Here is a 15,461-nt window from a genome sequence, read left to right as displayed (position 1 = left end):
AGAATTGGAACTATTTTGATTGCTGATTTTCCCGCCGTCTACTAACCCATGACTATTGCAATTTATCCAATCTACGACTTTTAACACATGTAATCCATCCAATACCTAGAAAACAAGAAATAGATTGATCCTATACAGAATCCTTCTCATAATCCAAGTAAACATGTAATTTCAGCGAAACATGACATGCAAGAATAAGTCTGCAAAACAAAGATTTCATATTTATGAATACGTATTGTACATAAACAAGCAGAGCCCATCTCCTAGTTAATGTGGAACTAAATGAAGGTCCCAGAAACCTTGAAATTTAACATTGGTAACTTGGTAGAAATTGGAATCCAATCATCTGCTGAAAAACTGAAATTCTATTGACCAAATTATAGACAAATTGAACTGTTAAGGGCTAATAAACTCTAGAGAGACTAAACTATGAACAAGTTTCTGAAACCATGAAGCAGCAGAGCACAATAGTTGTTATCTGCATCCATTTTTCAACGCCAAAGTGATTCTGCTAGAAGTGCTTCCATTAGAAATATGTTGTCATTTTCATAAAAAATAAGTGTACCTGACAGGTGCTTCTCCCAAAAAAACACTTCTACTATGACGAAGAAGCTCTCTTAACCTTTTACACCAAACAGTCAATAAGCAAGGTTTCCAAACACATGGAGCACAGGAGCAGAAGAGATGTAAGCTGCATCCATTTCTCAACGCCAAACTAAAGCCAATCCTTTCTTGCATCCACGTTCTCAGTCCTTTATCCAGCACAATGCACTTCAATGACGAGCATCGAAGAACTAAGTTTTCAATGTCACACACACTGACATTGAAGCAAGAACAGAAAACAATTGTCTCTAAGCACACATGACTCGAAAATGCAAGAATGCCCTCACCGCTTACCAATTCACAACCGGTTAAATCCAGCATCTCCAACTTCCGGCAATTCTCAGCAAGAGCAACAACTGTCTGATTTGTCACATTGATCAACCAAGACAGGTTCAATCTTTTAAGAGATCGAATTGCAGCAATTGAAACAACTCCGGAGTCAGTGATTTTCGGACCACATTCCGCCAAATTCAGCTCCACCAAGCCACACATATTCTGCAAATTGGAGACCCCAAAATCAGTGATTCTATCACACCCTGCAAGATTCAACCTTTTCATGGTTTTTGAGCAAGACCCATTTGCCAAAAACTTTAACCCGCGATCCGTAATCAACGAACATCCTTGCAAACCCAAAACCATAATCGAATTTGAAGACCCAATTGCATCTAGGGTTGGGTCCGAAACCAAGCTGCAAAACCCTAAATCCAAATACGTCAAATTATGCGATAAATCCACAAGCGAAACGATCCCAAAATTCCCAACATTCTTCCTCCTTCTGATCGAAACCTTACGCAATTTCGGACACCCTTGTGCCAGAGCGCACAGACCGTCGTTCCCAAAATCATCAAACAACAATGCTTCGTCAAATTTGTCAGAAATCTTACGTGGGGTTTTCGAATTGAGGTCGATGACTTCGATTTTGGGACAGAATCGAGCTATGAGTTCGAGGTCGGAGTCGGCGATGGACTTTGATGCTTCGAATTGGAGTAAATTTGGGAATCTGGGTAGGACTCGGAGGAGATGTTCGGGTTCGAGAAGACGAATTGAGGATCGGTTCAGGCCCTCCACTCTCAGCCATTGCTTGCAGACCTCGGAGAACGATTGTCTGTCTTTTGGGTCGGTGACCCAATTGAGGATTAGGGTTAGTTCGTCATCGCCTAGCTGAGACATGTCTCTGTTAAGCCTACGTGCGCGGGAGTGCCTATGTGTTTTTACGTAAGTAAGTAGTGAAAATTTTAATTTTTAAGTTATTAACCTTTTAACACACATAACTCATCATTTATATAGAAACACATAATTTATCATATCGTGTGACGATCATACTGAAAAATCTGTCCACGGTCAGGTGATAAAATCATAAAAGCAAGTTGCATCCGTTTTACAACGATGACAGGGACACGTAGGAGAGATTTTTGAGCATGTCTGAAACAGATGATGTATATCACGTATCATTATACAAGTAATATATTATAAATAAAACTTTTCGCCATTTATATAATAACACATAGTGTACCTCATGAGTTACAGACTTGATGAAAATTTTCTCGACATGCAGAGGGTGTATTTTAATGAGAATTTTAATTCTTTTAATAAATTTAGAGGTACTCTATTAAGATTTAAAATGATTATTTGAAATTCGGGGTGTCTTTAATCAGGATTTTAAGAACATCTTCAATGGAGATGTCAAAAGATAAATGTCAAATGTTAATTTGATGGCTGATGTAGGTAATGTCAAATTTTTTATTTTTTCAACCGATATGTTTTTTTGTTATAAATTATATTTATATGACTCATTTTAAAAAGAAATCAATTAAAAATATTTTCAAAATCAATAATTTATATATTAATGGGACCCACATAATAAAATCATTTAACATCATATTGATTACATGACATTTCACTTAAGATTTGACATCTCCTTTAAAGATAATCTAAGATAATTTATTAAAATTCTTAGAAATTCGATTGTATTTAATGAGAACATTAAAGAAGTTTATAACAGGAATTCGAGAGAATTTAAGAAATTTCGTAAACAATGACATGCCATTCTCTCCACAGCCATGCATATCAAAGCGTAAACTTACAAAACTCAAACATGACCCGACGATCACATGCTACGAACATGCACACAAAAACATCAATAATTGAGTCGGATAATAACATGGTGGACTCGTTCCTAAAAATAAATAAATTAGCAAGTCCATAATTTAGTTTAATTTGTTGTGGAGTCATTTTCTCAATCAGTAGTATTCTTTTATTTTTTAAGTAATAGATGAAATAAAAATTCAAATTTGCAATCCAATTTTCTTGTTTCTCTTTCGCTTGTGTAAACACAATTTCTTAGAAATTATTTCAAAAGCGGTTGGACTCATTAGCCAATAAAATTAAGTATTTGTAATCCGTTAACTAAATCTATTTAGACGGGGGAGTCTTAAGACGACGGTTTTCGAACTTGAAACTGGAACTGTTCACGTAAGAAGGAATCAAACATCAGAAGCTTCAGGTGATCATGACTAATTAAGACAATAATTTTTTAATTAATTATTTGTAATCACTGATTAAATAGTATGTAAGCATTCTCAAAACCATGCTGTTGTGTACTAATCTTGTTCTATAAAATTATATTATATTATATAAATTATTCGACCAACTGTCATTGTAAATCTTTTCTTTGACTCTACAAATAATAATTTATTAAATACTAGCCGAGGTTAATAAATAATAATTTGCGAAAAATGAGTGATTGAAATAGTTAAATATATTGAAAAATCAGCTGCTGACATCGGTATGTATTTAATATTTGTCTAGTTTCTGTATTACGCTCTTAAACCTTTTGAAACCTCACCCTCTCACCCTTAATCGATCCAACTTTTTTAATATTTACGATAAATGATATGATTCTTGTCTTTGTAGTTCAGACGAAGTTTTGGTACACGTAGCGTAAATTGTCGCAATTTAACTTCTGAAGTTTATTTACTGTTGCAATTCAAAGCTAAACGCATCACTTTTTTTAATGAAATTAACAGGTGAGAAGTTTTTGTCACTTCCAAGATGCTAATTTTGTTTCATAAAATAATATAATTAAGTTTATTATTCTTGAATTTGTAACAACTTATAAATTGCATTGTAGAGACCACACTATAGTATAGTGCGACTTGATATTTGTATTAGTGCAGTATTTCGGTCAATTGTATAGCAGTACATGATCATTAAAGGCTTATTTGAAAGTAATTTTTGAATGATTGACTGAAGTTTTGGTAAAAACGTTTATGATTAAAGACTTGCACCAAACATGTGCTTCTTAATTCAAGTAATTTCTTAAGATTCATTTACATTTTATTTTCAAGAATACTTTCATAAAAACGATTTAAATCATTCTAATAACAATTTCAAACACACATTAATTTTAGCCGACGAGCGTGGTAGAACGACGGAACCTAGCAAAATCCTTGTATAATAATAAAATATATATACAAGTGAAAAAACAGAAGGGAAGTTGTGGACCCGGTGACCACCGATCTTTTGCCTGCGTGTTCCAGCTTTCATTTGGACCTTTTTCCAGTTCCAGAAGCATGAGGGATTGTTGCTTTCCCATGCTCCTTCTTCCTCTCTCATCTTTTGTGAATTATATATTAATTATTTAATTAATCACAATTCTAAATTGTGAATGTTTTTAGTTTTCGATGAAAAATAATAATAATAATTAAGGGAACAAAAACATGAGAAAACATCCCATGAACTTTTCTTTTGGGCCAACGCCTCCTTCTCTTTTTGTCTGTATTTCACTCGTTTCACAAGCAGCATTGCCGCAGTGAAATAGTAAAAGGAGAAGAAGATAGAATTTATATAGTGCTCTGTTTTACAATCTTTTGTTTAGCACCGTTTAAGTCTCGAGTCTCAGGGTGATAGATTTACCATGAATTTGAGAAATAAAGTTTCAATCAAACAACAATATAGGTAATTTTCATATGTAGCCATTTCTTTCCTCATATTTTGAGAATTTGTTGAGACATCAATTCAATACATGACTTTTTACCACAATAGCAACCGTTGACAAATATTTCATAAAAATAAACACAATATATATATATATATATATTTATTTTTTATTTTTTTGATCAAAAAACTTATTTTTGAATCACCCAAAAAGTCACACAAAAAAATTTTTAATAAATAAACTGTCTGTTCGGGGACGTGTGTGAGAAAGAGAGAGGAGAGAGAGAGAGAGAGTAAAATGTACAAGTAAAAAGTCCAAAACTTTGGACTCTATCTCTTCTCTTCCCCTGTATCTTCCTCAATGGCTCACCTCTTCAGAGACCTCTCTTCGCTTGGCCAATCCAAGAGAGGCATCACCGCCCCCACAACCACCAGAGCCACCGCCTCACCCGCCAAACCACTCAGCATACCCACCAGATCCATTTCCGCAATGGGCACCGATCTCCCATCCCCGCTCGGCCAGCTCTCGACCCAACTCAGCGACTCGGACCTCCGACTCACCGCCTACGAGATCTTCGTCGCCGCCTGCCGCACATCCACCGGAAAGGCCTTGACTTTCACACCCTCCTCCGCTGACTCGCCGACCCAACACGCCAACTCCCCCAACGACTCCCCCGCGCTGCAGAGATCGCTCACTTCCACAGCTGCCAGCAAGATGAAGAAAGCATTGGGTCTCAAATCGCCGGGCTCCGGCTCCAAGAAGAGTCCTGGGTCGGCCGGGTCCGGGGCCGGGTCGGGTCCCGGAAAGCCTAGGCGGGCAATGACGGTGGGTGAGCTGATGAGGATCCAAATGGGGATTTCTGAGGCCACTGACTCCAGAGTCCGGAGAGCTCTGCTCAGGATTTCTGCTTCTCAGGTCAGCTCAATTTCTTCCCCTTTTTTTTTCTTTTCTCATTTGTGATTTTTGTTGATCTGACTTTGAAAGGGTTAATTTTGCTTTGAATTATTTTTAGTGGGTAATGTTTGGTTTTTGATAATTCTGATGATGTGATGAGATTGTTTAGCTCAAATTTGAGAGTGGTTTGGTCAATTTGGATTGCAAAAATTGTTTCTTTACTAAATGTAGTTTGATCTGATGAAACTGACAGTGTTAAATGAACCAAAATCTCATTTCGAGCTCGGTATGCGACACCGAATGTTTAGTTTTATAGCAGTATTTTCGAGCTTTTGTTTAAGGGTCGTTTGTATTGGAGTTGTAAGTGATCGAGTGTTCTGTTTGTTGTACTCATTGCAGGTCGGAAGGCGAATTGAGTCGGTGGTAGTGCCACTGGAGCTGTTACAGCAGCTCAAGTCCTCTGATTTCACTGACCAGCAAGAATACGATGCATGGCAGAAAAGAACCCTCAAAATTCTTGAGGCCGGTCTCCTCTTGCATCCCCACGTGCCACTAGACAAGTCGAATAATGCTGCACAGAGATTGCGTCAAATTATTAATGGGGCATTGGACAGGCCCTTTGAAACTGGCAGAAATAACGAGACTCTGCAGGTTCTTCGTAATGCTGTTACGGCTCTTGCTTCTAGGTCATCTGATGGTCTCTATGATACATCACATTGGGCAGATGGGTTACCATTGAATCTCCGGCTTTATGAGAGGCTTCTAGAAGCCTGCTTTGATCTTCACGACGAAACATCTATAATAGAGGAAGTTGACGAGCTAATGGAGCATATTAAGAAGACCTGGTCAATCCTTGGAATGAACCAGATGCTCCATAACCTTTGCTTTACTTGGGTTTTATTTCATCGTTTTGTTGCAACTGGTCAAGTAGAACTGGACCTCTTGTATGCTGCTGATAGTCAGCTAGCTGAGGTTGCTAAAGATGCAAAGGCAACAAAGGATTCCGAGTACTGCAAGATCTTGAGTTCAACATTGACTTCAATATTGGGATGGGCAGAGAAGAGACTCCTTGCATATCATGACACTTTTGATAGCAGTAACATTGACACTATGCAGGCCATTGTTTCTCTGGGGGTAGTAGCAGCTAAGATTTTAGTTGAAGATATATCAAATGAGTACCGCAGGAGGAGGAAAAATGAAGTTGATGTTGCCCGTAGCAGGATTGACACCTACATCAGATCATCCTTGCGCACTGCTTTTGCTCAGGCAAGTCCTCAGTATCTGCCACTGATTCCCCCCTTTCCTTCCTTCAATAAGAGGGAAAATGCAACGAATATCATATCCGTTTTGGTTTTATGGTATCATTTGATGTCCGCAGCATGGATACTAAAGTGGGATTTGGAATCCAACAACTTGCATGGTGTTGATGCTTTGTCAATGTATCCCAAAATAAAGGCCTAATATACGGAGTATGCATTGCTTGCTTAAGGCATATCATGCATACGACATAACAGTAGACTGTTTTTGTGAAAGGCCTGAAAGGAACAAAAACAATAGTTAGAAAATATACATGATAATTGACATCCGTATATTTTTTTATCTGACAAGAAATTATTTGTTTACTTATATGGCAGAGAATGGAAAAGGCAGATTCAAGCAGGAGAGCATCAAGACACCAGCCAAATCCCCTTCCTGTTCTGGCCATCCTTGCAAAGGACGTTGGTGAGCTGGCAGTTAAGGAGAAAGAGGTGTTCAGTCCAATATTGAAGAGATGGCATCCTTTTGCTGCCGGGGTGGCTGTGGCAACCCTTCACGCTTGCTATGCGAATGAGATTAAACAATTCATATCCGGTATAGCGGAGTTGACACCAGATGCTGTACAAGTTTTGAGAGCCGCAGATAAGCTGGAGAAAGATCTTGTGCTTATAGCAGTTCTAGACTCTGTAGATAGTGATGACGGTGGCAAGGCAATAATTCGTGAGATGCCTCCTTACGAGGCTGAAACTGCAATTGCGAATCTGGTGAAAGTGTGGATTAAGACAAGAGTGGACAGATTGAAAGAATGGATTGATAGGAATCTACAACAAGAGGTGTGCACTAACTATATTCATCTGTTAGTCTGTATCAAATGTTTATACAATTTTTTGGTCTTGTATCTGGAACACTCCTTTGCATTTTCTTTTAATGTTAGGCTTTTTCATTCGTTATTTTTGCTCATTACGTGTGACTGCTGAATCTTTCCAAAAGATAACCTTTTACATTGCAATGTTTCAGGTATGGAACCCACAAGCAAACGAAGATGGATATGCCCCATCTGCCGTTGAAGTTTTGCGAATCCTTGATGAAACTCTGGAAGCATTCTTTCAGCTGCCAATACCTATGCATCCTGCATTGCTTCCTGACTTGATGACTGGCCTTGATAGATGTCTTCAGTATTACGTAACCAAGGCAAAATCTGGATGTGGTAAATAATTTCGTAACTCAAGTTATTTGTATGTGGACTAAGGTATGTTCTTTTTGTGATAACCAATATTGTTCATTCTGTTGTGCAGGATCTCGCAATACGTTTGTTCCCACTATGCCGGCATTGACCAGATGTACCATAGGATCAAAATTCCAAGGCTTTGGCAAAAAGAAAGAAAAATCGCCAGTTCCTCAAAAGAGGAACTCTCAGGTTGCAACACTCAATAATGGGGATAACTCCTTTGGGATACCTCAGATGTGTGCTCGTATAAATACGTTGCAAAGAATCCGGAGTGAGTTGGAGGTTCTGGAGAAACGGATTATTACTCATCTCAGAAATTCAGAATCTGCTAATGTAGAAGACTTCTCAAATGGACTGGGGAAAAAGTTTGAACTCACGCCAGCAGCTTGTGTGGAAGCAATCCAACAGCTTTGTGAGGCAGTGGCTTATAAAATGATCTTCCATGACCTAAGTCATGTTCTGTGGGATGGTTTGTATGTTGGGGAACCGTCCTCTTGTAGAATAGACGCTTTTCTTGACGGGCTGGAGAAGAACTTACTCATAATATCCAATACTGTGCATGAAAGAGTTCGTACACGGATTATAACTGACATAATGAGAGCGTCATTTGATGGATTCTTGCTGGTTTTGCTTGCTGGAGGCCCCTCTCGTGCATTCTCCCAGCAGGATTCCCAAATAATAGAGGACGATTTCAAAGCCCTCAAGGATCTATTCTGGGCCAATGGGGATGGCTTGCCTTCTGAATTGATAGACAAGTTTTCAACAACGGTGAGAAGTGTGCTTCCCCTTTTCAGAACAGACACTGATAGCCTCGTCGAACGGTTTAGACGGGTGACCTTGGAGTCATATGGCTCGTCCGCCAGGTCCAGACTCCCGTTGCCGCCAACATCTGGGCAGTGGAACCCAACTGAACCAAACACGCTCCTTCGCGTGTTGTGCTACAGGAATGATGAATCAGCTACCAAGTTTTTGAAGAAGACCTATAATCTGCCCAAGAAACTGTAAAGTTAACGCGAGGATGGTACATGGAAAGATAACCGCGGGATGGCCTTTTGGAGGGCATTGTCTTGCAGAAAATTCTAGGAAGCGCAGACAATGATTGTAAGTGTATTAAGTGATGATCACCGGGCTGAGATGCTCGCATTTGCCCTTGGCAGTGGTCGTGTATAGTAAGTTCACGAGAGTTTGGTATAAATCCAGCAGTTTGCAAAGACACGAAGATTGGAGAGCAGAAGAGTTGAGAAGGACGCAGACTTCTGGAGGTCGATTATTCTTTTTTTTCCATTCATTTGCATCGTTTAGAGGCTTATATAATGCGATTGATGTTATTCTTTATAAATGCTCTACTGCACAGCATTTTTCTTACCCCCGAATGTTCGATGTTATATATTTGTCAGTTGTTTGTTGGTTTGCTTGTTGGTATAGAGAACAGCATCGTTTTGTTGGTCGTATAATATTTATCAGAATGTAATATAAGTGAGGTTGTTGACAATTTATGGATCCCTAAAAGTTGATTAGACACTTGATTCCATATCGGCTGGATATGGATACGACGACCAAAAGGGAAGTGATTTTTCGTACTACGGACTCCATTTTTAAATTTCAGAGACAAAAACGGAAGACGAGAGCGTGAAAATCACTGCCCTGAGATAATTCTTTCTGCAATCCCAACTTTTACTCTAAAATTATATCGCAAATTTACAAAGACGCATGTTTCGGGGAATGTCTGCAAGAAACTACCAGGCCTCGAGTTTTGCTGAAACTTTGTCTTGGCGAAGATGTGATGGTAAATATCAAAAGTAGACAACATCTATTACAGCAGTTTAACATGTTGACGTCAACATCTCAGAGCTGCCGGAGAAACAAACATTTTCTTTACTCCTCCAAGGTGGCACGGCCGAGATTTGCAGCAAGAGCTAACCGTACAGAAACGAGGGCTTGCGGTGGTAAGTCTGCCTCGATAAAGTCAGGACGGAGCTTAGCCATGGACAACTCTTGCAGTTTATTCAACAGGAGGGTTGTCTGAGACACATCTAGCAGAGGCCGGTCCGGCCAGTTAAGCAGCTTTAACTGCACAAAAGTAATTGAAATGCAGTGAGAGATCATGTTTTTACGAAAGTGTATCAATGCGACCAAGCGTTTAATTAATCTAAAAGATGCTTTTCGTTACACATAAATTGATGCAAAAGTAAAGAAAATGTTGCCCTTCACCCGCTAACTCATACTATATGAAGTTTATGTCCAAATCCAGATTAGCAACAATATCGTATGTCTTACCGAGTCATGCAGAAGAGGCAGCCAAAAGCGCTGGGGCGTAGATGGGTTTTTCATAAGCTGCAATTCATTAAGGAAAAAAAAAGTTACGAGACACTTCAAGCCTTGAAAACTATATATCCCACGCAACGAATGGACCAGTCACATAAAAGTTGCACACTAACCGATATCAAAGATTCTACAGCTTGCCGAGCAGCATCAGTAGTTTTTCCATCATAAACTTGCTTAAGGGACTTTTTGAAATCCCTATACCTACAGCACACCAAATGTTGTATGTGTGAAAATCTGGAGGATAATTATGAAAATGCAAAAGACAAAACTCATACTTGTGCAGAAAGTCGAGACCCCCTGTAGCCTTGGATTCAGAACCCAACAATTCAATCAAGCCTTCCCATTGCTGTATGCACAAACGATAACCAATGAGTCGCTTCTAAAATGAAACTGGTTTTTGTTCTAATATCAATATTTCACGTTGTGTGCAAACAAATAATATTTTACCTTGAAACTTTCATCAGATATCGACTTTCCAACAGAATCAAACAATTGCTGAGCAATCCTGCTAAGACGAACTTCATCTCGGGCTTGTTGAAGCCAAAAAACTCCAGCACCTTTCCTACCATGCTTCCAATGGTACACCCCAGCAATCTAAAAACTGAGAACCTTTTAAACACAAAGTACCAGTCTATACACTAGATCATGCAAGTGGTTACTATTTCCTATATCCGATTTCTCGTACAAAGTACATAATCTGACAATAATTTTTCATGAACATAAAAGACAATCCTTCCAAATTTAAACATACCTTCATAATGTTTGAACTAACAGTGTCAAGTTCATAAAGACGGCATATCTCTATATTCTGCACAACAAGTTCAAAATAATGTTATTTTTTCTATCAGCCACAAGTATACACAAAGAAAAGATCGACAATCCAGGAAAAAGAACCATGTGTAATGGCTAGTAACAATAAACTTTGGCTCTAAAACTTTGCCTATCACCTTAAGTAGCGTTTCATTATGTTGAATTGGCAGCTTATACAATAGAATCTCTAACAAAGCCATTCCCTGCTTCGTGCAAGATGTCAAGTAAATTGGAGCAATCTGCAAACATGAGAACATCAAACCATCAACATATTTAGTACGTGCACTGTGAGTTTTACCAACTCAATGTCATAAGAAACAAAGAGAAACTGTAACAGAAACTTGATAAGCACTTCAACTGATAGTGATCAAGAAATCATCAATCGCAATGTGCAAGACTAGAAATTTTATATGCCTATAAGTTTGATTCGACTGAGAGGACTGAATACAATCACAACAGTAAGCCTCCTAGAATCAAACATTGTAGAAACAGTTTGAATGACCAACATGGTTTGAAAAATCATGTGCTTGTAGAGCATTAGAAAAAGTTCATACACATTGCGTTGAGCAAAACATAAGAGTGGTTCTCTCAAAAAAGTAACATACATTTTATGTATTAATTATTATCATGGATTCCTAATCAAATACTGTAATAGCAAAAAAAACTTTGCCTTCGGCGCACAATTGTATATGCTAATTTGTCTATGAAAATTGGAAAAGCACAGGATCATGAATCAAGTACTGCAATACTCATAACAAAAACAATCTAGAATTATCTCATCTGCACTCACTTGCCAAGTCAATGGATGTGACGATAGGACTTGAGCATAGACAAGTCGATGTAATTCTGCTATACTAATTCCCCCCAAGCTATCGCGTTCTTCCTGTAGAAGAAGTTCTGCTTCATCGCTCCCAGTGGTCAACAACTCAATGGCATGGGCAACCATCCTATTTCAAATAATGAAGAGTTACATCTACATGAATTTCAATAACAAAGTAGTAGCACATTCAATCTTTTTTAATCTCACAAGCCATTTAAACTTTTAAAAATTGGTGGGTTGGGGGGAATTGGGGAATGATTGAACATTATACAGCCTCTCTGGACCAAATGCTGAAATACACGCAGTTACAAGAGAACATAGAAGCTCACCAAGGCCCAAATGCTCTTGAGCATTCTGCTAGGACAACCTGTACCATTTCCAAACACCCAAAGGTTTCAGTAGAAGAAAAACATGGACAAAATAAATAGATTGGTACACTATTAGTGTCTAGTCCAAACTACTTACCTCGGTATTTTCCCCTAGGATTCCAAGAAGAATTGCTATCAACCCATGGGAACTAGACATTGGTTTTAACTGCATGCACTTCTGGGCTAGGCTATGCATGCTTTCAAGACCCTGATTTTTAGAAAAGGAATTAGTTTTCAACTATAGTCCAGCTGCTAGACATAAGAATGTATTAAAAAGAGATGACAGGTACATAGCTCACAATCTATCCAGAGTCTTGAATTACATCATATTAGGAAATTTTAATTACGATCCTGTAATTAGAACTATTCAAACAAGGATATTGTAATTGGGCATTTACCACTGTGAATGGTCTGACATATAGAAAGTGAGAAACAAACAGCTCTATCCAATGGCAAGTTACGTTGCAGAGATTGTCAGTGTTTCCAAGCATAATTTGTATCATATTTTTCAACCCCTCCCGGGTTTGACGGTGATCACACTGACGCCAGTACGCACTGCAGTCAAGTTTAGTAATTTGCGCTCTCCATTTCTCCCATGCCTAGGCAACAAGGATGTTTAAAGTTACAAATTACAGTAGGGTGAAAAAAAAAGCAAGAATAGAAAAAAAACACTAAGTTTTTACAGGCTCAAACACACCTTGATAAAATCTGGCTTTGCTTTGAAGCATTCACCTAACTTTCCATCTTCTACTTCAGGACGCATGCGTGGCATCTTTGAAATAAGGACGGAAACTGTCTCTACAAGTCCATTCTCTGTCTATTTAGTTACACACAGGACAGGCATCAGTTGTTTCAGTGCTAAATCCATAAAGTACACAATACAAATTTACATGGAGCATTAGAACACGAATATGGTGATCTGTGGCCAGATATGGAAAAGATTCACGGAACAATTAGCACAGAACTTGAACAAATGGAAAGTTAAAAGGAGGTAGCAGGAACATCATAATATATTATAAACCACCTATTCCGTGTTCAATATATTTACCTCACGTTTTCCAAGCTGATGGAGTTGATAAGATCCATGTAACCGCAACATTTTCACCTGCACAAAATCAAACAGCATCTATCAGTCTTTCATAACTTGGAAATGGAACTATTTAACAATTCAGAAGACAGAAAACTCGAGCAATAAAACAAAAAGTAATATAGAAGAAAAGGGAGAGGGTCCTTAAGACTACAAACCACAATCTCAATCCAGCCAACTGACAATGCCGATGATAATACTTCCCAATATTTAGGATCGTCCTCAATAACCTGCGGAAACAAATCTAATCAAATTCTCCAATATCTTTATGAACCAGTGTGTGACAAATTGACCAGACATAACCCACAGAGGTGGAACTTCATCAACAAAATTTTTACACCAACTACATTAAAATCAAAAGAAAGCTACTATATCGATTACTAGGCTTTATTATATAAAAAAGAAATCACATTCACAAAATAATTTTAATTGACAGGACCACATAACAAGCTAGTGTAACAAGAGAAAGAATCCATAAAGTAACTATCAGCGGCATATGGTCCTATGGATGAAGAGAACAAGCAGGGTAACATAAATAGGTTCCAAAAACTTAGCTAGAAATTAAAAACAGCCATAGTTGAGTTCTGTTGTGTTCCCGTTATAGACCTCAGTAAGACTCCAAGAAGTGTTTCAGAGCCAGCTAAGGAATCATGAACGCTAATGAAATTCCAAAAGAAAGATGAAAAGATTTGATTGAAACTGGAACAGGACAGGTCAAACCTGTAACCTAACAAGTTCATTTTGAAAATCCACAAGCTTCGAATGGACTGTTGGCTGTGTGCTGGAAAGTAGACTATCGTGATCCTGCCATGAAACACAAGCATAGCATCAAGTTGTGACTTGTGACCATCATAAAGCAACAGCTGAAATTATGGTGTAAGAACTAATAAACAAATAAAGGGAAGAGAACAAGATCATTACCGCCAGCCAATCAACAAGCCGTTCGGGTAACCATGGTTGAGATTGTTTGTCTGCATAAAATATCTCCATCAACTCCCACGCAGCTTTTAAAGCAGTAGGCTCCTCAACTTTCTACATTAACTTTTTGGAATTAGACCTAACAATTATGTTTGTAGTTGTAATTCGGAAAAGGAAGATCGTATAAAAAACCACATGAAATTACTCGAATTTACCCTTAAAACCATTTTCGGGTCTTCGATCACTGGATTAGGAAGCGACTTAGAGCTACCAAGAAGTGAATTTATGTCCTTGCTATACTCCATCACATACTCCCACCTAATATATTTTTCTCAAAGGAGTCACATTTCATAATTTGGGGAGAATTGAAGAATCCAAAGAAACTAAATTAGATATTTTGCAGATTTTTGTATACTTTTTTCTCAGCAACCAAACAGACTAATCAAAATTTCTATTACCAATCAATGTTGTACAACGACGGACCCATTGACACCTTCGATAAGCTCGCAACCGAGCTCCTCCGGCTCTGTAGTAGGGCGAACGGCGGCACAGAACCGTAAGCGATCCTCCGCCAGTTCGCATCGCCATTTTCGCCGTCTCCATTACTAAGCCTCACCTCCACCACTTTCCCGCCAACTTCATCCTTTTCGGAGTCTTCGCCGGAAGGCGGACGGAGAACTGACACACGCAGAGTGTTGCCCCGGGACCACGAGATGGAGAGGCGAGCGATCGGAGGGTTGAGGCCGTGGTGAAGTGAGTACACGACGGGTTGCCGGATCTCCGGCGAGTATGGGACCATAGCGGTGTCATTGGAGCCTAATGCGCCGGGCGTGTCGCCGGAGTCATAGGCGACGCCGGGCATTTTGTGCCAGAGATGGGAGTGGGGAGTGAATGGGATTTAGGGTTTTGGGAGAGGTTTTGTGAGGGGGAGAAACTAGAGGGAGAGTCAAAACGCGCGTAGCGGTGAAAGTTAAAGACGGAATGAGCAATTTGGGAACCGGATCCCCTCAACTGAGCTACTCGTAAAATGATCCGGATCATTGAAATTTGATCCAACGATTATAAACAGAGGATCCTTAAAAGTTATAATAATTGTAGCTGTTGAATTAAATTTCAATAGTCCGAATCATTTGATGAGTAGGCTCAGTTCCTTTGAATCCTCCCGTTTACAATTTGGTATGTTTGGCAACAGATAAATGTTATCCAGGCGCCAT

At 38.9% G+C, this 15,461-nt stretch overlaps 3 protein-coding genes across 3 annotated transcripts; 1 reads left to right on the top strand and 2 right to left on the bottom strand.

Moving 5' to 3' along the window:
- Positions 1 to 130: 130 nt before the first annotated feature.
- On the bottom strand, positions 131 to 1,773 carry LOC103400190 (uncharacterized). The gene is made up of 2 exons (XM_029093314.1): positions 566 to 1,773; positions 131 to 200 (listed from the first exon to the last, which is right to left on the bottom strand). Exons 1-2 carry the CDS (start codon positions 1,771 to 1,773, stop codon positions 131 to 133), a joined length of 1,278 nt encoding a protein of 425 aa, XP_028949147.1.
- A 2,989-nt stretch (positions 1,774 to 4,762) lies between these two features.
- On the top strand, positions 4,763 to 9,411 carry LOC103456018 (protein unc-13 homolog). The gene is made up of 5 exons (XM_008395642.4): positions 4,763 to 5,455; positions 5,834 to 6,700; positions 7,069 to 7,524; positions 7,709 to 7,898; positions 7,987 to 9,411. The coding sequence occupies exons 1-5, from the start codon at positions 4,901 to 4,903 to the stop codon at positions 8,922 to 8,924; spliced, it is 3,006 nt and encodes a 1,001-aa protein (XP_008393864.3). The 5' UTR covers positions 4,763 to 4,900; the 3' UTR covers positions 8,925 to 9,411.
- A 161-nt stretch (positions 9,412 to 9,572) lies between these two features.
- Positions 9,573 to 15,375, bottom strand: LOC103456017 (nuclear pore complex protein NUP85). The gene is made up of 18 exons (XM_008395641.4): positions 14,706 to 15,375; positions 14,463 to 14,565; positions 14,251 to 14,361; positions 14,050 to 14,133; positions 13,488 to 13,559; positions 13,291 to 13,347; positions 12,940 to 13,059; positions 12,641 to 12,841; positions 12,340 to 12,450; positions 12,204 to 12,241; positions 11,845 to 12,001; positions 11,192 to 11,293; positions 10,996 to 11,052; positions 10,692 to 10,838; positions 10,520 to 10,590; positions 10,358 to 10,445; positions 10,197 to 10,253; positions 9,573 to 9,989 (listed from the first exon to the last, which is right to left on the bottom strand). Exons 1-18 carry the CDS (start codon positions 15,107 to 15,109, stop codon positions 9,795 to 9,797), a joined length of 2,175 nt encoding a protein of 724 aa, XP_008393863.2. The 5' UTR covers positions 15,110 to 15,375; the 3' UTR covers positions 9,573 to 9,794.
- Positions 15,376 to 15,461: the final 86 nt, after the last annotated feature.

This window comes from Malus domestica, chromosome 15 (genome assembly GCF_042453785.1).
Source record: "Malus domestica chromosome 15, GDT2T_hap1".
Classification (NCBI taxonomy): Eukaryota; Viridiplantae; Streptophyta; class Magnoliopsida; order Rosales; family Rosaceae; genus Malus; species Malus domestica.
Note: the sequence above shows the minus strand (reverse complement) of the source record. Positions and strands in the feature narration are given on the sequence as shown.

Coding starts and splice junctions, on each gene's coding strand:
- LOC103400190 (XM_029093314.1), bottom strand. CDS start 1,773: ATGTCTCAGCTAGGCGATGACGAACTAACCCTAATCCTCAATTGGGTC. Junction 201..565: donor TTGGGAGAAGCACCTGTCAG/GTACACTTATTT, acceptor TTTGTTTTGCAG/ACTTATTCTTGCATGTCATG.
- LOC103456018 (XM_008395642.4), top strand. CDS start 4,901: ATGGCTCACCTCTTCAGAGACCTCTCTTCGCTTGGCCAATCCAAGAGA. Junction 5,456..5,833: donor TCAGGATTTCTGCTTCTCAG/GTCAGCTCAATT, acceptor TACTCATTGCAG/GTCGGAAGGCGAATTGAGTC. Junction 7,525..7,708: donor ATAGGAATCTACAACAAGAG/GTGTGCACTAAC, acceptor GCAATGTTTCAG/GTATGGAACCCACAAGCAAA.
- LOC103456017 (XM_008395641.4), bottom strand. CDS start 15,109: ATGCCCGGCGTCGCCTATGACTCCGGCGACACGCCCGGCGCATTAGGC. Junction 13,348..13,487: donor TTGGCTGGATTGAGATTGTG/GTTTGTAGTCTT, acceptor GATTTTGTGCAG/GTGAAAATGTTGCGGTTACA. Junction 12,242..12,339: donor TCCTAGGGGAAAATACCGAG/GTAAGTAGTTTG, acceptor GAAATGGTACAG/GTTGTCCTAGCAGAATGCTC.